At 41.2% G+C, this 21,627-nt stretch overlaps 1 protein-coding gene and 2 long non-coding RNA genes across 3 annotated transcripts in view; 2 read left to right on the top strand and 1 right to left on the bottom strand.

The window, feature by feature from the left end:
* The first annotated feature begins 502 nt into the window (after positions 1-502).
* On the top strand, positions 503-11,726 carry LOC310742555. Its single transcript, XR_014538548.1, has 2 exons — positions 503-1,152; positions 11,481-11,726. It is a non-coding gene; the product is annotated as an uncharacterized lncRNA (long non-coding RNA).
* Positions 6,828-10,467, top strand: LOC310742611. The gene is made up of 2 exons (XR_014538609.1): positions 6,828-6,892; positions 9,981-10,467. It is a non-coding gene; the product is annotated as an uncharacterized lncRNA (long non-coding RNA).
* ANXA5 (annexin A5) overlaps positions 10,119-21,627 on the bottom strand; it is a 26,433-nt gene continuing 14,924 nt past the window's right edge. Inside the window, exons 6-13 of the mRNA XM_083571766.1 lie at positions 19,302-19,392; positions 18,115-18,194; positions 17,126-17,182; positions 13,625-13,718; positions 13,129-13,224; positions 12,655-12,713; positions 12,045-12,167; positions 10,119-10,966 (exon numbers count right to left, since the gene is read on the bottom strand). Coding sequence (XP_083427892.1) covers positions 10,904-10,966; positions 12,045-12,167; positions 12,655-12,713; positions 13,129-13,224; positions 13,625-13,718; positions 17,126-17,182; positions 18,115-18,194; positions 19,302-19,392 — 663 coding nt within the window. The 3' untranslated portion in view covers positions 10,119-10,903. The remainder of the gene's footprint in view (positions 10,967-12,044; positions 12,168-12,654; positions 12,714-13,128; positions 13,225-13,624; positions 13,719-17,125; positions 17,183-18,114; positions 18,195-19,301; positions 19,393-21,627) is intronic.

The raw sequence follows: 21,627 nt of genomic DNA, 5'->3' as shown, positions 1-21,627 counted from the left end.
TGTTGAAAACAAGAGAAGCTGCATTGATTATGTGGTTCATTTTGCAACTCCGTATGTTTATTATGCAATAAACTCAGAGGTTCTTTTATGCAGCTTCACTCATTCTAAAATAAAAGAAGAATTGAAAAAGCAAAAGATTGAGTAATAGAATCCCACCTGGGGTTCTAGGAAAAATTTGGCTTCTGGGCAACGGGAGGGAGTTTGGGTTAGTTCAACTTTCAGACCAATGACAGGGGATTATGTACTTTACTGTTAGGAAGGGGAAAATAAAATACTTTAATGAATAAGCAGTAATTGAAGCAGTTCACCGCATACCTTGAGAAAAACTGAAACAACTGTAACCTTACAGCCTGATAAATAACTCACCATCACCATCTTGTGGACATAGCAAAGTAGGAGATTTGTCGGCTAATATGAATCACTTTAATGCACAAACTTTCTATACGGAATCACTTTAATGCACAAACTTTCTATACGGAATAAATTTTCTAACATATGAAGTGAACCCTGTTCTATGTTTATTCTATGTTTCAACTGTGATTATGTTTCTTGCTTAACTGGCCTGAGAGATATGGGGTGCTTAAGCCTCTGGAATGGCGTCTCCTGTACAAAGATAAGAGTCACATTTGTCACTCCATGCCCTTTCTGCCTCTGTCCCCCCTTCTGCCACTTGCATGTGGCCCCTGGAACACTGGACATGAAGGTGTGCAGCCATTGGGCTGAAAAATGACTCCCCTAGGCTTATGGTGCTCCCTTCCCTAGTATCAGTACAGATAAGGAGTGGGCTCTACATCTTTTCAATAACAAACAGGGAAAGAGACAAAGAAAGCTGCCTTCACTATTGCAGGAGCTAAGCAGGTTTTGCTGCACCTCCCCAGCTGCTGCCATTGACTGTGGACTGCCTGTGATGTCACAAATGGCACATGGCAGACAAGTGGATCTATAAAGGTGGGCCATGGGGAAAGCCAAGGCAAAAGTCTTTATCCTTCCCAAAGAGGACAACAGCTGTGGCATTCATCATTGGGTGGTCTCTTTCCACACAGAGGAGAATTAGGAGACAGAAGGAGGTGGTCATCCTGCTGTTGTGGAATGATGAGAAGGCAGGTTTGCTTGCTGAGTAGAATTGCAGTTTGAACGTTGCTGATATCCATGGTAAGCAACTGTCTGGTGTCTGGAGATGAACCTGATGGAAGCTGGCAGACATTGGTGGGTAGAAGCAGGGGGAGTTCACATTTGGATGCTGGCAAATGCCGCAAGGCTGGAGCAGGCTGGTATTTGTGAATGTAAGCTGGTTGAAATTCCCTTTTGGAAGCCCATTGATGGAAGCTGTGTGGATATTTGTGGACTGAAGCTGGGGCTTGTTTGTGCCTGAATGGAGAGTGGCTGATGATTGAACATGTCTGTGTGATATGCCAACTCTATGATCCCTGGTAGGCACCCCCTCATAAGCGATGGATTTTGACCAATGCCTTTCACCATCACATGAGTTGCAGTGTCACTGCTGACACACCACCAAACTTAATATGATTACAGGCAACTGACTAGACCAGACTTTGCCCTCCAGCTGTTTTGGGACTACAACTCCCATCACCCCTAGCTAAGAGGACCAGTGGTCAGGAATGATGGGAATTGTACTCCCAAAACAGCTGGAGTGTCAAGTTTGGCCATGCCTGGAGACTATGCTGGATATTAGATTACCATATGTGAGGTCCCTGCAAACTGGTGGAGGGCAAATGTTGCCTCTGTTTTCAAAAAGTGGGTGGGGGAAGACCCTAGTAACTACTGACTGGAAAGGTAATAGGACAGATAATTAAACAGTCTGTGAGCTCTTAGGAAAGGATGCTGTGATTACTAAGACCCAGCAGAAGAGGGCAGCCAAGAAGATCAAGGGTCTGGAAACCAAGTTTTATGAAGAGCGATTGGTTATGTTTAGCCTGGAAAAGAGGAGACTGAGAAGAGATGGGATAGCCATCTTCAAATATTTAAAAGAGCTGTCACATGGAAGATGGAGCAAGCTTGTTTTCTCCTGCTCTGGAATGTAGTACTTGGACCAATGGCTTCAAGTTACAAGAAACTAGATTTCTAGAACATTCTAGAAATGGAGAATCAACAAGATCAATTAAAAGAGGAGTGGGAAAAGGAGACAACAGGGAAGATAAACAGCCAAAGCTGGGGTGGGGGCGGGGATATGGGAGAAACACATTCTGAGAATGTTGTCTATAAGGATAAAAGAAAATTACTACAAGTTAGTATGGAGTTCCGTGTGCTGCGCTGGCTCGCCAGATGCAGCTTGTCATGCTGGCCACGTGACCTGGAAGTGTCTGCGGACAGCGCTGGCTCCCGGCCTATAGAGTGAGATGAGCGCACAACCCTAGAGTCTGTCAAGACTGGCCCGTACGGGCAGGGGTACCTTTACCTTTTAGTATGGAGATGGCACTTAACACCAGTAAGATTAAATCAAATAAACAAGGAATATTTGGAGTTATGTTGGAGGGGATGCCAGGAAACCGGTACTTATGTTCACATGTGGTTGGAGTATAAATGCATACAAACTTTTTGGCAAAGGGTGTTTAAGGAGATAACAGAAATAACAGGGTTAAAGTTGACTGAAAGTCCAGAGGTAGCATTGTTATCAATATATGATGGACTGGAAGGGTCACAGGCTATGAAGGACTTGCTCACAAATTTATTGACAGCTGCACAAGTTATTATAGCTAGGAAGTGGAAGGGGCAAGGTGAATATAAAATGGAAGAATGGTATAAAGAGGTGTGGGATATAACTATGAATGATAAATTAACATGTGTCATTAAGGTAAGAAGGGGAATATGCAGGAGAAATGATCCTGAGGAGATATGGAAGGTGTTTGTAGAATCTGTACTGTTAAAAAAGGAAAGGGGTCAAACCATCACAAGAGATGTTGAAATTCTGGGAGACTGGATAATGGAATGGTCTTGGGGGTGGGGTGCACATTATTATTATTATTATTATTATTATTATTATTATTAAGAAACCAGAAGGCTTTTTACTTGGTATAGTGGAGGGTGAAATCCCCAAAAAGGATGTTACTTTTTTCTGTATGCCACAACAGCTACGAAAATATTATTAGCAAAGAATTGGAAGAAAGATTCTGAGACCAGAGAGAAGAGACGGTGGAAGAAGATTGGATGAAATTTATAGAATATTTGAAAAAATATGTTAATGTTTAAATCTTAGAATAGCCTTGGAAGTGGATATAGGCTCTAGGGTTAGAAGTAGAAGATAGTGTATTTTAAAATAGTATTACTTGTAAGGGATAAAATGTGAAGATTTTTATGGTAAAAGTAAGTGTGATTAAAAAATTGGTTTAAAATTATGATATATGTAAACTGCTAAATGAAAATCAGATGGGGGGACTTGGGGAAGCTCACCTAACAATGCTTAGAAAAAATAAGGATAAGACAAGAATTTGTTTGTATTGTTTGTTTTTCTGTTTATGTTGTTTATTTGTGTTATAAAATGAATTTAAAAAATTGGGGGGGGAGAGCAGTTTGACAGTGGAATGGACTCTGGCAGGTGGTGGACTCTCCTTTCTTGGTGGTTTCTAAGCAAAGGTTGGATGGCCATCTGTCAAGGATGTTTGAGTTGAGATTCCTTCGTGGCTGGGGGTTGGATAAGATGAGCCTTGGGGTCACTTCCAACTCTAAGATTCTATGATTCTATGTTATTCACCACTCAGAAGAGAGGAACACTGTCAGGCCTAAAAATATCTTGGTGGTAATTAACTATAGCAGGGTGCCAAATCGCTCAACCTTCCTGTGCCTCCTTGAAGCAGTGCAAGACTTTGTTCCCTTTCCTCCAGGGTTTGGAAAAAATATGCTCAAACACACAGTTGTGTGTGTTTTATATGACACCCACAATTCAAATAAATTTATAAATTACACAGACACACAACAACAGCTTTCTAGGTCAGCTGTTATAATCTTGTTGCAAAGCAAGGATTCTTGGATATGTGAAACTTTTCAGAATTTATCCAACCTTAACTTGACTTTCATTTATCCAGTTGAAAGCATTCTGGCTTTGCCTTCATTTTCAGAGTCAGTGAAAATGAACTGTGTTATTTTGAAAACAAAGGGCTTCCGTGACAAACACCACCTCAGTATATAACAGTCTTGTAAACAAGACAGAAGTCAGCCCAGGGATTGAAACTGCTGAAGAATGTTGAAATTTGGTAGAGAATAGCTCTCATCAGCCAGGGATTTTGAACATTCAAATGAGAGCTGATTTTGAGAGGATAAAATTACAGTCTTTTTAAAATAGTCTACACTTAGGGCATAAGAGCACACCATTTACAACTCTGAGAGCCTTTTAGATTTCATGAATGGGTGAACTTGCAATTCAGTTCTAAATGTTTGTACCGAAACATCTGCCAGCCAAAGCAGCAAAATGCTGCGGCATTGCAATGGTGTGTATATCAGGCAATATGCACAAAGTGTGGACAAACACCCAGTCTTATCCTTGGAGCTCACCTTGGAAAACAACAGCAGAGGCAGATGCAGTGGTACAAGCCAGGATCCGGCCCCCAACGGTGTGATTCTGTGTTGCATCTGACATTGCAGATCTTGCATTGTTCTACGGGTTAACTAGATGACTTCCATGCTCCCATCCAACTCTACGATTCTATAATTCCACTATATTTACCAAGTTCATTGGAGTTTGCTCCCAGCTAAATAGGTATAGGATTTACGTCTATGCTTTTTACTTTATTTATTTGTGCTTGATTCAGGCATCAGTTTCCCTCATAAGATTAGAATCACATGAAGGATAGGAGCAATACACATGCTAGCTAGCTCTGCCTCCTTTGTTGCATCACTGGGCCCATTTCCATTGTGTTGGATGGCCAACGTTTGTAGAGGAATTGTGCCAGAAACCTAAGCAAGCACAGCAGACTCCATATTGAGAGCAATAGGGATGGAAACAACGACAGTGACATGACAGAGGACAGGGGTGGAGCTAGTGCAGTAATCCCCACATCCTTGCATGTAATTCTGAGAACATGTGAACAGGGCTACTGTCTCCCTGACTCAGCAAGAGCTGCCTGTAGATTCCCTTTTGTAGAGCAAATGCAGGAACTCATCCATATTGTGATGAGCCTCTGGAGGTGACTCAACCAATGCAATTTCTACTCTAATTTCATCATGTGTGTAGGGATGCCCATTCCTGGCTCTTTTGAGGTTTAGACAGGAACATTCAGCACATTCAGAAAGCAGATATTGATCCTGACTCTGTACCCTATTCCCAGTGCTTTTTTTCTTTAAAAATGTTTAGGAGTGCTGTCAGTCCTTCTGAGACTCAGGAAACACCGTAACAGGAAAAAAGGATGCCATTGGGGGTAGCAACAGAACTGATGATTCACCGTGCTAGAGAAGAAACTTAATTTTTTTAAAAAATAGTTTCTTCTCCCATTAGATTCACAAAATGTTTAGGGGTATGCGTACCCCTGCGTGCCCCTGGAAAAAAAGCACTGCCTATTCCTATTCCTTCATGGATATTCCTTCATGATATTCCTTCATGGATGCACTGGAGAGCCGATTTGAGGAAGAAGTCTTCAGGAAGGAGTGGATTTGCAACTACTGATTTTTGCAAAAAATATAAATCACAAGTTGAGAGCCTGAGTGAGCAGGCTTTTAAGCACCAGGTGTAGGAACAGAAGCAATTCTTATTGACACTGGGAACTAATTTATGAATCAGCTGTGCAAACACTAGGATTCATTAGCAGAGATTAGCACAATTAGCTAGCTTCCATTCCTTTCCTCTTCCCTTACTAAAGTAATACCTTAATAAATACAAGCCACTTCCTTTTAGGTGATGTGCTCATTGTGTGTTGTGTGATCCTTCTGTACAGTTCAGGAAAGGCAATTCATGCCATTAGGAGATGTACTGCTTTTGAGTTGAACAGACGGAAAAATTATTCCAAGCATGACAAAACTGTAGCGCTGTTTTCACTACAGGTACTTGTATATATCCATCTCTTAGTCAACATCACTAATGAAAGTTTTCAGCAATAGCTGAATGCTTTAAAACAAAACAACACTATTTTTCAGCTATAATGGAATTGTGGTGCACAAATTGCTAGGCAAAGTTTTATTGATACATGTCAGTAGAATTTGGGAGCAAACAGTTGCACAGAGTACCTGAGTAGTGTTACAGTTCAAGTGTTGAAACTGGGAATCCAAGATTGAAATCCCCACTCTGCCATGAAGCGCACTGGATTATCTTGGGCCAATCAGTGCTTCTTAGCCTAACCTAAAATAGGAGAACCACAAAACCTACTTTGAGCTCCTTGGGAAGGAAAAGTGAGATATAAATGTAATAATAAATAAAATATAGCATATATTCAGAACAGAGTTCACTAATTATGCATATTACTATGGATCATATTGTTTATTCATGTTAGTGCACAGAATCCTGATGGGTTTTTTTGTTTTGTTTTTAAGTAACACAGATAATGAGTTCTGCAAATAATAGTCATGTTAATCAGAACAGTAATAAAGCTGGCAGAAGCTAGATGGCACCAGAACCATAAGTAAACCACATTTAAAGTCAGCCTGTACTGTTTGGACCATTTGCAAAGTAAGGAAGATCTGTCTCCAAGACTAGTTTGTTAGGAAAGGCCTTTCTTCTTCTTCTTCTTCTTCTTCTTCTTCTAAGCTACTGCCAACACCAGCATCTTAAGATATTTTTGATGCAAGGCACAAATGAGGAAGAACTGCTTTTGGTCCTCCCTCTTTTTTTCCTTTTCCTTTTTGTCCGCACCAACATTCTAGATTTGATTTGCTCATCTGGGTGCAGAGCAGTTTTTTCACAAAATATGCAACCAAGCAATCTTGAAAAGTAGATGCAAATGGATAAGAGGTTTGTCGGAACAATTTGTCAGAAGGAAAGAGGAAATAAAAAAGGAGGTAAGAATATGAAAATTTAAGGTTATTTTTAGCACTTTTTATGGTATGTTTGTAAGGATGTAAAAAGGAGTTTCAAAATTATTATTGTTTCAATATGAGAGAATCCTATTTTGCGCTGCCTTTTTTTGGTTGAGGTATTGTTTAGCAGGAGTTGCTGGGGTTTTTTTAGCTGTTATTGATATTGCTTTTTTGTATCTTTATTTTTAGAACTTGCATGGAAATTGTTCAATTTGTTTCTGTACTTTTGATGTGTTTTATTTATTGTTTATCACTACTTTTGTTTTATTTGTAACTGTGATTTTTTTCCAAGTCGTAAGCTGCCTTGAAGATGGTTTTAACAATGGAAAGGCAGCTTACAAATAAAATGACGTATGTATGTATGAGATGGGAATACTAGATAATGCTGTATTAGCATTTGCAATTTTCATTACCAAATATTAAGTAGAAACTGATCCTTGCCAATAGCCACAATGTTCAAAAAGCTTCCTTCGTTGTCTGCAAGTTACTCCCTCTGGTTCTATTCCCCAACACTTTCTTTCTTTCTGCCTACTACTATATTGTGTAACAGCTACCACTGATTCAATGCCATTAGCTTCCTTCTGAAAGAGTTTCCGTAAATCAGTGTGTAAGAAATGGTGAACAACTTCTATAAAGAAAAAGATTGAGTTGAAGCATGTTGATAGCCTTAATACATAACAGCACAAGAATCAGGTCATTGGCCATTCTGATATATACAAACTGGGGAAGAATGCACTTTTTTCTAAAATTGAAACTGATTTGTAAAAGACATCCCCAACTCTTTGTAAAACCGAAAGATATTCAAGGCTATTTTTAAAAACTACAACAAATTCTTTTTAACTTATTGCAGTAATACAATGGTACCTCGGGGTTACAGACTCTTCAAGTTACAGACGCTTCAGGTTACAGACTCCGCTAACCCAGAAATAGTACCTTAGGTTAAGAACTTTGCTTCAGGATGAGAACAGAAATTGCGCAGCGGCAGCAGAAGGCCCCATTAGCTAAAGTGGTACTTCAGGTTAAGAAGAGTTTGAGGTTAAGAACGGACCTCCAGAACAAATTAAGTTCTTAGCCCGAGGTACCACTGTACCTATAAAAGCACATTTACTCCATGTCTTAAATTCATTGTTTACACTGCACTGTATACAGTACACTGAAGTACTAGAATGATTTAAGAAAAGGGCAAGAAAGCAGCCCTGAATAATAGCAACTTAAAGTCAGGCGAGCACACAGACCTGACTCTGCACCAAATCCATACCAGCAGATTATGTGGAATGGGCTGGTGCCTGTCAGAGAGTACTCATCTCCAGGGGGACACGGGTGGCACTGTGGTCTAAACCACTGAGGCTCTTCGGCTTGCCAATCGGAAGGTTGGTGGTTCGAATCCCCGCAACAGGGTGAGCTCCTGTTGCTCTGTCCCAGCTCCTGCTTACCTAGCAGTTCGAAAGCATGACCAAGTGCAAGTAGATAAATAGGTACCGCTGTGGTGGGAAGGTAAATGGCATTTCCATGCACTTTGGTTTCCATCACAGAGTCCTGTTGAGCCAGAAGTGGTTTAGTCATGCTGGCCACATGACATGGAAAGCTGCCTATGGACAAATGCCGGCTCCCTCGGCCTGAAAGTGAGATGAGTGCCGCAACCCCATAGTCACCTTTGACTGGAAGTAACCATCCAGGGGTCCTTTACCTTTACCTTTTTTTTACTCATCTCCATCCTTCTGATACCTTGTGTGCTCAGCATGACAAGGGCCATTGAACCCATTAACTTTACCTTTAAAAAAGAAGAAAGGCAATAGCTGCCAAATGAATAACCACAGTTTAAGATCTTTGTTGTTGTTTTATTGTAATTTTATGTTGTGAACTGCCCTGAGATCTATGGGTATAGGGTGATATACAGATTTAATAAATAGTAATGTGTGAGGCCCTGTTCCAAATGGGTCCAGTCAGTCTCTGTCTGTCTGTCTGTCTCACTCACACACACACACACACACACATAAGCTAATGAGAACCGGGGGGGGGGGGGATCTGAGTGATGCAGTATAGCAGTGGAAGGCAGAAGGGATGATAAGAGTTCAGTAACCCCTGAATTGTGACACCATCCACAGCACCTCTGGAAAAGGTTTTGGGTTGCCATTTGCACTGAGTGCCAAGGTACAGAACCTCTTGTTCTGAGAGTGTGTTTTATGCTCTGACTGTTCTGCAGTGACCTCCCTTTCTCCTTAGGCCCCACAAGATTCTGGCTGTGGGCCTGGGTCATGAGAGAGTCTTCCCATGAGTCATCTCAATGTGCAAGCTGTTCTTTAAAAACTTAAGATTTTTATGCTTTTTAGAAGCACTTTGGCCTCTCAGAAGCATGTTTCTGTCATGATGGAAGCAGCCCAAATGCCAGCCATTACTGATTCCACACTTGGCTAATTGCCGTAACTGGGGTTGGAGCAGGGGAAATAACCTTTGTATGCCGTTGTGCATAAACTGCAATTCCCCTGAAGGACCAAAAGAAAAGGACGTGGCATAGGGCAGAGAATTAAGTATCCTGAAAAATCTGTGCTTTCATTTTTTTTTTTTAAAAAAAGGAACCATGAGAGTTGTGAAGATAAGCTAAAAAGTCTGAAGGTACCTGTCTGGTGAAATTATAGGCATCAGAAGGGTTGGTGATGAAGATTTCTAGTGGTTGGAGGTGGAACTTTAAAAAAATAAAATATGTTTGATTATTATTATTTTTGTTAACTTTGTGTTAAATATGTATTCTGCAGTTGACCTCCTTTGCAATGTTTTATTTTGAAATCTTTTAAGATATTTTAGTTTTCTGTTAGTTATGTTCATTTGACTGTATATTTGACTTCCTTTACATTGTTTTATTGGTGTTTTATTGATGTTTTAATATGCTGTAAACCACTTTGAGATTTTTCTTAAAAATATAAAGCAGTATAGAAATGAAACAAATAATAATAATAATAATAATAATAATAATAATAATAATAATAATTTCAGCGATCCACATAGCTCTTCTCTCCTACACATAGAATAGAACTGGAACAAATTCTACAAAAATGAGGAGATATTCTGAGGAAGAATAGGAGAACTGGAACAAATTCTACAAAAATGAGGAGATATTCTGGGGAAGAATTGCTTAATAAAACCAGAAGCATTCAGAAAGCTCATAGTTTGTGGGTACATTTTATTGGTCCTCCATATATCATTTAGTAGGCTTTTTGTTCCTTTTAATAGCACCAAATCATTACAATACATGAAGATCATGCATAGGTCACAATTTCAAAGCCATTACTGGAAGCTTTCTGCAAATTAGTACAAATGCAAAAATATAGTTCAGGTTAAAAAGTAATTTGGTTTTACTAATTGGAATGTCCTTTAGTTCCATATTTTTTTTGCAAAATAATAACAAAAGGCACCAGATTCCTGGCTTCCAACATGGTTTTCAAAACAAGGGGAACACATTTATACAAGAGGCACTTTGCATTAAATTATTTTACACAAAAGAGGCTGAATCCAGACTATGTTAGTTGCATTAAGTCCCCATTGAGTTAAATGGGACTTAAGTCACGACTAGCTTGTCACATTGATCTCCATGTGCAACCAGCATAGCCTGATCCCAGCCCCATGACTTCCAACTGGCCGGCTTAATCTTTTCAAGAGCAGCCTGTATGTTAACATTGTATAAAACTAACATAAAATACTATCAGTGAAAAACAGGCAGTTCCCTAGAAAGGAGTGGCAATACTATGAATGGGATCCGATATGGATTTCAACAGTAAGTGTTACTATATCATCATACTAATGATATGCACATTGCGTCTGATAGCAAGGATATCCATGAGAAACACAAAAAAAGGCTGCAGCTGTAAATGCCAATGGAAAGCTTAGCCATACAAAGCGGAAAGGAGGCACAAGGCAGGAGTTAAGATTCTGCCTTTCATATCGTCGTCAGTTAGTCATCTTCACCACCACAGAGCAGCAAAAGGCCTTTTCTGTAATCACCAGATGTATCTTTCTACAAATCAAAAGACAGGGATCAAATGGCAATGAGTCAGTAATGATTCAAGGAAAAATTCTTGACAAATGACAGCTTTTCTACCGCAGGAAATCCATTTGTATGACTATCCACTCGGGAATGGTAAGCAAAAGTTCTCCAGAAAGCTATTTATTTGGTGCAACATATATTTTTAAAAAATGCAAAAGCAAAACGAGGGAACATCTATTTGCCTTCCAATGGCAGACCAAAAAGTCATAACTCTAAACATTACAAGGAGGATTTAAACAACTTTGATATCCTTTAGCGAATGCAGGCAAAGGGGAAGGCCCTATGTACACATCAATTAAACCAGAATACTTGTATTTAAGCCAATTAAGGGTGCAATCATATGGCTGCAAGGAGGGAATGCCAGCGGGCATACAGATGTCCCTGTTCATGGGTGAGGAGGAAGATTTGACTCCATATGACCCTTCCTTGCCGCTGCAGAAACCTCCACCACCCTCGCCTAACTGATTTTTGCCTTGCATTACAGATGCTGACATACTGACATCAGTAGACGCAAGGGAAGATGCAGCAGATACATTGCAGCAAAGCTATGAATCTGAAGGAGCCATAGGTTTCACAGTCCCCTGACACTCTCCCCACACCCAAAACGGGGGGTGGGGACATAAATACACCAACATCAGGACTGGTGTATCTTCCCTTCCATTGGCAACAACAGGAGGGGGGAATCCTTTAAAAGGGAGGGAGGAAGCCTGGAAATAAAAGGGAAACGCTACTCTGTCTTCACTTCCGTCCAGCCACCAGAAATCCAGCAAGGCTTTGGACGAACTAGTTTGCCTGCCTTTAGTTTTCCCTCCTGACACGGGACTGGGAGGTTGCCCAGGAATGGGAGCCCACATAAGCCAGCTGCCTACATGCCTCATGGTGGCATATTTCACATGTATTGGAAAGTGGACTTTTTTTTCTATTTGCAAAATTGGAACAGTTGTACAGCCAAAATACAAACAGGCCACATTCCATTTTAAAAAGAAAAGAGCCGCAGCAGTCAGTATTTCCCATTCAAAAAGAGAATGAAATACAAAGCAAGTCGTACCTGAATTGCATGGTACAAAGATTTTGCAAAATTTCTTCTGAACGCCTGTCTGATGTCCAGCAGATCAATTTCACTCCTTGAAACTACGATCCTGATCAGGGTGTCGTCATCAGTGCCAGCCCCCTGGTAAAATCAAAAGGGAACCCATTTTAAACAACCCATTAAGAACATAATCTACTTTCAGGTACCATTCATTTCAGCTGGAGAGCATCGTGCACATGCTTCATTTTCCCCACTGAAGTCAGTGAAACTAAAGGGCTTAACTTTGGCCACTAAGCGAATAGCTGCACCTGAGAATGTCACACAGAATACATATACAATAGAGATACTTGAAGAATGTATATAATACCTTGAGGATTAATAGTCCTCCTTCTTGCTGTTGAAGTTAGGAGATTTTATCACAATTGCATGAAATAGAATCCTGAATCACTGCACTATATTAATGGGGTGAGCTCTCTATAGAGCATCCAGTGCTCAGCATAAAAAAAAAGTCAGGAAAAAGTCAACATTTTTCCACCCTCATTTCGTTTCCAATTGGAAACTTTTCCTTTAAAAAGAAAGAAAGAAAGAAAGAAAGAAAGAAAGAAAGAAAGGTAAAATAAGTACTCACTTTCATTGCATAAAACAGTGATTCAGCAAGATATGCAGGAACACTACGGACACTTTTCACTGAAAGGGGAAAAAATAATCCAGTTCAGTTTGAAAACAGTGAAAAATAACTTTATCTGAATGGCATGGTGCTTCACACAAAAAGGCACCTTCCAGTATTTCCATAACAGGGCATAACAGTGAGCTATGCCACAATTCTGTGTACATCTAGCTGGGAGTAAAGCCCTCTGAACACAATGGGATTCACTTCTGAGTAGATGTGCAGATTTGCCCTGCTATCTCCTTGCGCTGTTGTGGAGTCTAGAATTCAGAGCCCCATGTTAAATAAAAAATAAAAAGCAAGCAAGCATCACGTCTAAATCAGATTACCAAGACGCCATTTTGTTTCTTTGATCAGCACATTGTGCTGCTTTCCACCCAACAGCTTGCTTGCGGTTCTCATAAATAGTGCATTGCAACCAGGACTGCTCATTACCAACTGCCAGCAGAAGCTTCTCTAGTGGACCAGAAGTTTCACGGTCGATTGTCTCTTCAATTTGGAAGCCAGAGATAGTCATATATTTGTCAAAGACTGAAAGACACAAAAGGAATACATAGCAATTATGTGTATTTTACATATTGCTTCCTTTCTGCTTTTCCAAACAAACATAACAAACCCATCCAAACACAATCAACATTTGGGCAGAAGAGTTGATGGAAGCCAGGATAGTAAGGAGAAATTTTCTAAACCAGGTCAAGTTCACCCTAGATCAGAACCAGGGCACCCCACACAGAAAACCAAGTCCCGGTTTTTGTTGAAGCTTCACCCCCACCACTTGCACCCCCAGTATGATGATTAGGTAAAGGGACCCCTGACCGTTAGGTTCAGCCGTGGACAACTCTGGGGTTGTGGCACTCATCTCGCTTTATTGGCCGAGTATGATGATTACAGTCCTTTAAAAAGAGAGCCCAAAATGTTCAGTTCTCCTCACCCTTCCTTAAGTGAGTCACACTGCGAGTCCCCAGGATGGTGATGAACCTTTCTTCATCGGTTCCCCATTTCAGCTCACCAGCTCTAAACAGCTCCTGTTAAAATCAGAAGAAGAAAATGAAGTGAAGGTTTTCTCTCCCAAAAGCAAATGTGAATACTTTACCATATTGTGAATAAAACCACCAGAGGGGGGGGAAAGCTTTAGCCACAAATCCCTTAAATGTCTAAGGTGCAGCTTAGGCTTGGGACTTAAGACCAAAGAACCTAACTCCAGTCTACTTAGGCACAGAAGTTTTGAACTATCCCTTATAGAACTACATTTGCCACATTCATTCTTTTGGAATGATACCTTATCACAGTACTAGATCAAGGTTTGGGGGGTCCCTTGGACAAGGTGCCTCAATGCCCCCTTTCACCCTTTCCTCACTCTTAGTTTTATTACTTATATATTGTCACCCTGGGGTCCTTCAGGAGGAACGATGGGATCTAAATCGAAACAACAACAACAGTGTGCTTCATAATGAAATTGCCTCCTCTTTTAATAAATACCTTTTGGCTGTTTTTAAGGTATACAATCAATCTGTGTTTAAGTACTATCATTCCAAGGACTGCTGCTTGTGAAGGGGGCAAATTATGGTCAGTCACATATTATCCATTTGACACCCTTTCTTGAAATATGAATGATTCATACATTAAAATGTCAGTGGCTTCACATGTGATCTAGCAAGAAACCATAAATGATGCTTAATTTAAGGATCTTTCCGAGACAAGATGCATTGGCAGTTGCTGGAACTTCACTACTTGGGTTATAAATGTATAAATATCATGAAGCAGGAAGGCTGCATGCAATCATCTAGCCCAACCGCTTCTATAAAGCAGACCTATCCGCTAACAAATCCCCAGGATCCAGAGTTTCTTGTGGCACAAGCAGTTAACTCTTTAAATAAGGTGTGTCACACTGCTAAAGGGAGTAACTGTTTTGCATACTGCAAAGTTGAAGTATTTGCACGTGCTTAATGCTTCACCATCACATTATTCAAGTGATACTGGATTTGTGTCATGGCAAAAGCAGACTTGTGTCAATCTTGCTACTCAAACAACCAACAGTCCCAAAAGGCAATGCCAATATATTATTTTGGAGAACCTCATTAAATGCTCCATTCACTATGGCTTTTCCACAATCCTTTTGCATGCTCTATAGAACAGGGGTCAGCAACCTTTTTCAGCTGTGGGCCGGTCCACCATCCCTCAGACCATGTTGTGGGCCAGACTATATTTGGGGGGGGGTGAATGAATTCCTATGCCCCACAAATAACCCAGAGATGCAATTTAAATAAAAGGACACATTCTATTCATGTAAAAACATGCTGATTCCCGGACCGTCCGCAGGCTGGATTAAGAAGGCGATTGGACCGCATCCGGCCCCCGGGCCTTAGGTTGCCGACCCCTGCTATAGAACATAGGAAGCAGCCATATATAACTGGTCAGGCCACTGGTTCATCTGGCTCAGCACTGTCAACACTGACTGGCAGCAGCTCTCAACAGTTTCAGGCAAGTGTGTTTCTGGAGATGTAAGGAAATGAACTTTTGGCATGCAAAGCAGGTGCTTTACCAGCTATGGCCTTCCACTTGTCTACCAGGGTGTCTATCCTAGCCATAGGCCTAGACCATGGAAGGTCACCAGGTCCCATTTTGTAGCTGGCAAAACACAGTGCAACACTAGGGTAGAGGTGTGTGCTCACTCTCTCATTTAAGAGGAGTATTTCTTGCAAAGACACACTGTAGTAGTAGCACTAGTGTGGTTTCCCAGCTAGAAATACAGTAGTGGGATATCACTGGTCAAGTACAAGCAGTACTTAATTTTTAAAAATCAACACCACACTGCATTTTAAAAAATACTCTCAAGGGAGGTTGAAATACTACTGAATTTTAATTTTAATTTTTTAAGAAAGGTACCAGAATGAAGGATACTTTGGGAACCATGAAAACCTGCCCTGGGAGGAACCTCCTCTTGGCAAGAAAAAAAGATTAAAATGGAAAGCGATAACATTTGATGAACTTGTCCTGTGATGAAGCAGCTAAGATTACTATAATTAACTTCCCAGCCAGTCTGCTCTAAAATACAGTGTGACCTAAGCGATTACTTTGTTGCTACCACTCCTTTTTCCTGTTTGTAAACCAACTCAGAGCTTACACACACACACACACACACACACACACACACACACGGAGAACCATGGAAAATGTTATTCATCTGCTTCCCAAAAAGAATCCCATCAAAGTAATTTTACATGAATGGTTTTAGCACTCACTCCACCCTCTTATGAGTCACCCAAGATCTGAATTAACACATATACTATGACACACAAGCGGGACTTGCAGCACGTTGCAAAATGGAACACCCTCGTTCAGGATACCCCATTCTCTTCCCTCTTGCTTTTCCATTTCGAATCATGGGATAGTCAGCCTTCTACAGCCATTGAACATGCTCAGTTCTTGTTGGGGTGTTGGTGGGTCCCATCTCCTTCCCACTTATCTTTTTTTAATGTTAAGAGTGGTGCAGTTGGGTTGGTACACACGCTGGAGCAGATTTTGGGGTGTGTGCAGGGGGAGAAGAGGAGACAGAAGTCCAATTGCATCTGTGGACCCTACTGGTGCAGCACTGGATACATCCCTATGACTTTGTTGCATGTCAGAATGAAGCATGGCCGATCGCTAACCCAGTATAGCTGTGCAGCAGCGTAGATTAGTGCCAGGTTCAGCATGTTCCTACTGAATGACCCAAGGCCAGATGGGATGCTGCAAAATGCTCCCTCTAACAGGCCAGTCAAGGCTCAGCCAAACATTTTCCAGAGAGAATCACCAGCTTAGATTTGAAGAGTTTGGGACCTCATCAAAAGAGGAAGGTGAACGTGCACCCCCTTCTTTCTTATTGTTTGGGAATGGGGAGACCTATTAAGGTTCTTGAGCCTCTATCAGGCTGCTGGCGGTTTTCCCAGAATGGAAAGAAATTGATGGCCACCGCACCCAAAAAAGTGAGGTTCACTCTTTTTTGGTTGCAGCTATTTCTTTCCCTAAAGGCACCTCAGTATGGATCATTCTGGAAAAAAAATGAAAATGGTGGCTGCAAGCTTAACAGAGGCTCAGTAAGTTGCATCAAAACACTCCAGGAATTCTCACTTGCAAAAATATTCAAAATGTCTGCCTTTTACAGGCTGAGAACAGGGCTCTGAAATGCAGGGGCCCTTCGGGACCAGTTCCAAACAGTGCTTCCTTTATTTGCCAAGTTTGTACAATGCAGTGACTGCAGAATGTAAGATGAAAACAAGGGAAATAAAAATAATTTGTAAGGCCTGTATTCTCAATGCACACACAACTGAATGGGCTGCAGATCTACATTTCCATGCTGGAATTGCACCCTCAAAGTGAACTTCTACTTGCATGTATTTTTAGGGTGCTTTTTCAAAAACACTTGGGGGAAAGGACAAGTAGAGAGTCTTACCTGAGCATCTTTCTCGACCAGCGCCTCATTCACTTGGCTATCGGGGTCTCTATTGGCCTAAATGAGATAAAGGGGGGGGGATAGAATAGGTTCATGAATATAATGAGATGAATACACTTAGGTATAAAAATTCTGCACTGTCAAAAAAGGTTTTGATATGGCAAAGAGAAACACAAGAAGCGGCCATATACCGAGTCAGACCGATGGTTCAATCTAGCTCAGTATTGTCTACACTGGTAGCAGCTCTCCAGAGTTTCAGACAAGAAGTTTCTCCAAGTTCTACCTGGAGATGGCGGGAATTGAACCTGGGACCTTATGAGTGCAAGGCAGATGCTCTACCGTTGAGCTATGGTCCTTCCCAAATAGTTTTTTGCAGCCACCTCAGCCTTCATTGGTAGGCACTGTGCATGGGCTACACATGCCCTATGTGATTCACTGTCTCCAGTATGCAGATAGACAGAGCCAAGCTGTGCATGGGCACCATGTTGCATTTGAGCTGTGGATACTAAACCAACAGGCCAAGACCCAAGGGAAAATCTGTTGGAAAGTACCCTTACTGTCGATGTTGTTGAGAGGATGGCACATTTGGACAAGAGACACCAATCCTGCAATAGTAACCTTTTCTACAGCACTACTAAAACTGGTGTAGAGGTTCTAAGGAGCAGATACAAAGGAGGAAAGGAAGGGGGGAAGTCACTTTTTTAAAAAAGGTAAGAGGAAAAGTGAAGATGGTCTAGGAAATTGGGACAGGACCCCAGAACTTACAATATGCTCTTTGATTCATGTTTTCCTTCCACACTGTGCTCTATGGGACACAGGCTATTAGGGGAAAATGTCTGAAGCAAGGACCCACATACAAACAGGCTTGGGGGAGATGAATCCCACCCCTCACAAAACATATACTGGAGCCATAATGCAGAGACTCCACTTTAAATAAAGCAACCCTTGCCTTGAATTTCCTGCTTAAGCCATCTACTGTGGATGCTTACCTGAAGAAGAACTACCAGCATCCTCTGATAGAAACCAGAAGTGTCTGAAGTTACATGATCTTCTAAGTCAGCTTCATATTCTGCAAAAAAAAGGGAACACACCCATCACTGTACAAAATGTGAGCTACTTTATGTTGATGTCATACATATGTATATAAAACAACTAGAATGGCAAGTCTCCCAAGTATGTTTTTTATGAATGAGAACAAATATTACATACATTACGTTGCTCGCAAAAATGTGTGTATCTGCACTAAATTGCACCAGGGCCGCCTTTTTTAAAAGAAGTTGCACTGATGTGGAAATGTAGTGAACTGAAGACTGGGAAAATGAGAAACTTGGACAGACATTGACACAATCGCCTGACACATGGGTCAGTTTCATGCATTCAGCTATTCATGCACAGCTACCCCTTTACAGACAACCACACTGAACAAGTGGATGTGGCAGGGGCAAGGCCATTGGGGCAGGCATTGGTGCTCCTTCCTCTTCATGCAAAAGATCTATTGAAGGTAAGGTGTGAACTGGGCTTCTGATATTCTTCTACCCTCCCTCCATGCAAACAGTTTCCCACCCCTGAGATCAGACATGCTCATTGATACTACAAGTCACACAGCTACCCAAAGCTAACCATCTGCAGATTCCTCCTCTATAGTAGAGCTACCAGAGAGCCTATCTGAAAAGAGAAACTGCAGCACAAAAACAACAGTGTGAATTGGTTGCCTCACTCTATTATGCTTTGTGATATTTTCCTCCCCATTAAAAAAACAATCCCATCCAATTGACTGCATTGACTGTAACTTATAAACAATGCCGAAAAGAGCAGCCTTAATAGAACTTTGAACCAGGAAATAAATACTTTATCTACAATCAATGGTTCAGAATAAGCCTTTTCAAATCACTAAGTGGTACCGAATTCCCTCTTTCACATGTTGTTAGAATCCTGTTCGTTGACTGAATTAAATTCTAAAGAAAATGTTGAAGGAAGAAATTCAATTATGTAGTGCAAAGCACAAGAACGTGCACCCAAAACAAGGCATTTGAAGCTTTTACAAGCCTTATCTCTCCAAGTACTGAAGTTGCATTCTGTATATTTTCCACTTTCCTTATTCTATTATTTCATGCACAGACAAAAGCTCCTGCAAGTACAACAGTGTTTCAAAACACAGAAAAAGCACTGCTTTTACCTTCCTGATAAACTTGTTTTATATTCCGGATTTCGGCTGGTGTTCTGGATGCAAGAATTTCAGTAAGGACTTTTTCATCGGTTCCTGCCCCCTGTAATTAATGGATTTGGTTGATGAAATAATGTAAGTTATTTTTGTTCAATATACACCTCTATCTTAATCTCATGGGGACGTTCATTTTCTACAGAATTTTCTTTTTTAAAAAAAACACAACTTCAAACATTTAATTACTTAAAATGCATTTGAAAGAAATTCATAATGCTCAAGACTACAAAGTTCTGCTTCCTGAATGCCACGTCAATAAGGGTACATGAAGACCCAGAAATAGAATTTGCACTGACTCACACAGGAAACGTGGCAGAGTTAAGAGCTGAAATAAGGATTCCTACAACATGGTCCTTCTAATAAAACTAAAAGAAAATCCCAATGGGCCTGCCAAGTGGATGGTTTTAGCCTCACCAAAGAACAGAATGACCACCATCTCTTATCAGTAGTACTGCCAGATGACAGATGTCCAGCTGTGGAACGGAGACAATGAGGTCATGGTATTTCTCTGCATGTGTACAGGAAAGTGTGTGCTTGAATCTGCCTCCTATTTCCTCCAATACAACCGTTCTCCACCAGCAAAGTTTATAACAGAAGCAAAGAAGAGGCGCTAAGAGCCATTAGTGGTTACTTTTATAACAGCTGTTGTTGCCCAATAAATACAAAGAGCAAATAAGCATGCCTGCTAATGGGATCAAGATTGCTTTTTAAAAGTTTCATTATAAATGAATGTATTTATTAAGCATTCAAGACAGAAATGATCCACTTTGGGGGGTTAAACCAAGAGAGGAGAACGCCCAGCTCACAGATCAGATGTGGCTTGCAGCCAGATTTCCTCCAGCCCTCAGGTCCCCTTCTGATCACCAGTTGTTACAAACTTTTATTATTATTATTATTTTAAAAATGGAAGTCTATGAAGAAAACAGAAGACGAAACTTCAGCTTAGTTCATAACTCCATTCTAATTCTTAACAAGAATGAAATATATGCCTTGTTTCCTGAGAAAATAGGTGGGTGGAGAGGAGTTTCCTGAGACCACGTTATTTCACTGCAATTCCTGTCTGCACTTGGGGGGGGGGGCAGCAAGCTGGAGTCTGAATCAGGAGAAGGGGGCAGTGGTCAATGGGAATCTGTACCAGCCAGGAGGCAGGAGGCAAGAGGCAGAGGCAGGAAAAGCTTCAGAGCTGGAGAGTGGAGCATAGGATGGGTAGGAAGATAAGGCAGAAGAGGCAGGTCAGGCAAGTGAAAAGCCAGGTGCTTTCTCACCTGGTCATGCATCACTTGTGGGGATGATTGGGGAGGCAGGAGAGGATATATTATTTAATAATATCCTTCCAAACTTGCACTAGCAAGTTCCATATCCTAGCAGAGTTCCAAACATCCCCCTTTTCAGATTATGCAGCGATCAGCTTGCTCCTGACTCATCTGAGTCTTACTATTAAAGATTCCTTCCTAGTAAAATCCCTTGCCTTTCCCTCTTAAAAGAATAAACAAAAGAATCTGATTAACGTTATTATAAAAATAGTTTACTCACAGATTCATTCCAGTTCCCAGACATATCCCTGAAGGTAGGCTTAGGCTACAGTACAGTGGTACCTCTGGATGTGAATGGGATACGTTCCGGAGCCCCGTTTGCATCCTGAGTAGAATGCAACCCGCGACTGCACATCTGCGCATGCATGACGTCATTTTGAGCGTCTGCACATGCGCGAGTGGCGAAACCCGGAAGTAACGTGTTCCGTTACTTCCGGATCACCACGGAGTGTAACTTGAAAATGCTCAACCTGAAGCATATTTAACCCAAGGTATGACTGTACTTAACAACTAGAACTATTCCATAAAGAAGTTAGTCCTAAGGGACTGCGGCTAAGCAGTCCCTTCTCCAAACACATAGCAACATCCAAAATGGAGAACACACACACTGATCATAACATGGAGGCCGTGTGCTCCTCCATGCTAGTACAACAGACCACACCCTCTTCAAGTCACATGTCCACTGTAGGAATGCTGTACTTGACTGCGGTTTTACATCCCACACCACTGTCTCCCAGAACCAGGAGAGAATACAAAAGGGAGGAATGGAGGAAGCTTCCACGCAGACACAGTCTCTGGCTACATGCATGAAACCCATCAGTGGAAGGTACATAAACCGGTGGAACAGAGGTGGTCCCCTGTTGCTGCAACTGCTCCATAGAATGCGGACCAGGGAATAGCTGCCTAGCTGTTAGATTGGTATTGCATAGATATCCAGAGCTGTAGAAGTGACTGTGTGTGTTATCTTT

Source organism: Podarcis filfolensis, assembly GCF_964270895.1.
Source record: "Podarcis filfolensis genome assembly, chromosome: 9".
NCBI lineage: Eukaryota > Metazoa > Chordata > Lepidosauria > Squamata > Lacertidae > Podarcis > Podarcis filfolensis.
The sequence above is the reverse complement of the archived record's forward strand: the minus strand, read 5'-3'. Positions and strand labels throughout refer to the sequence as shown.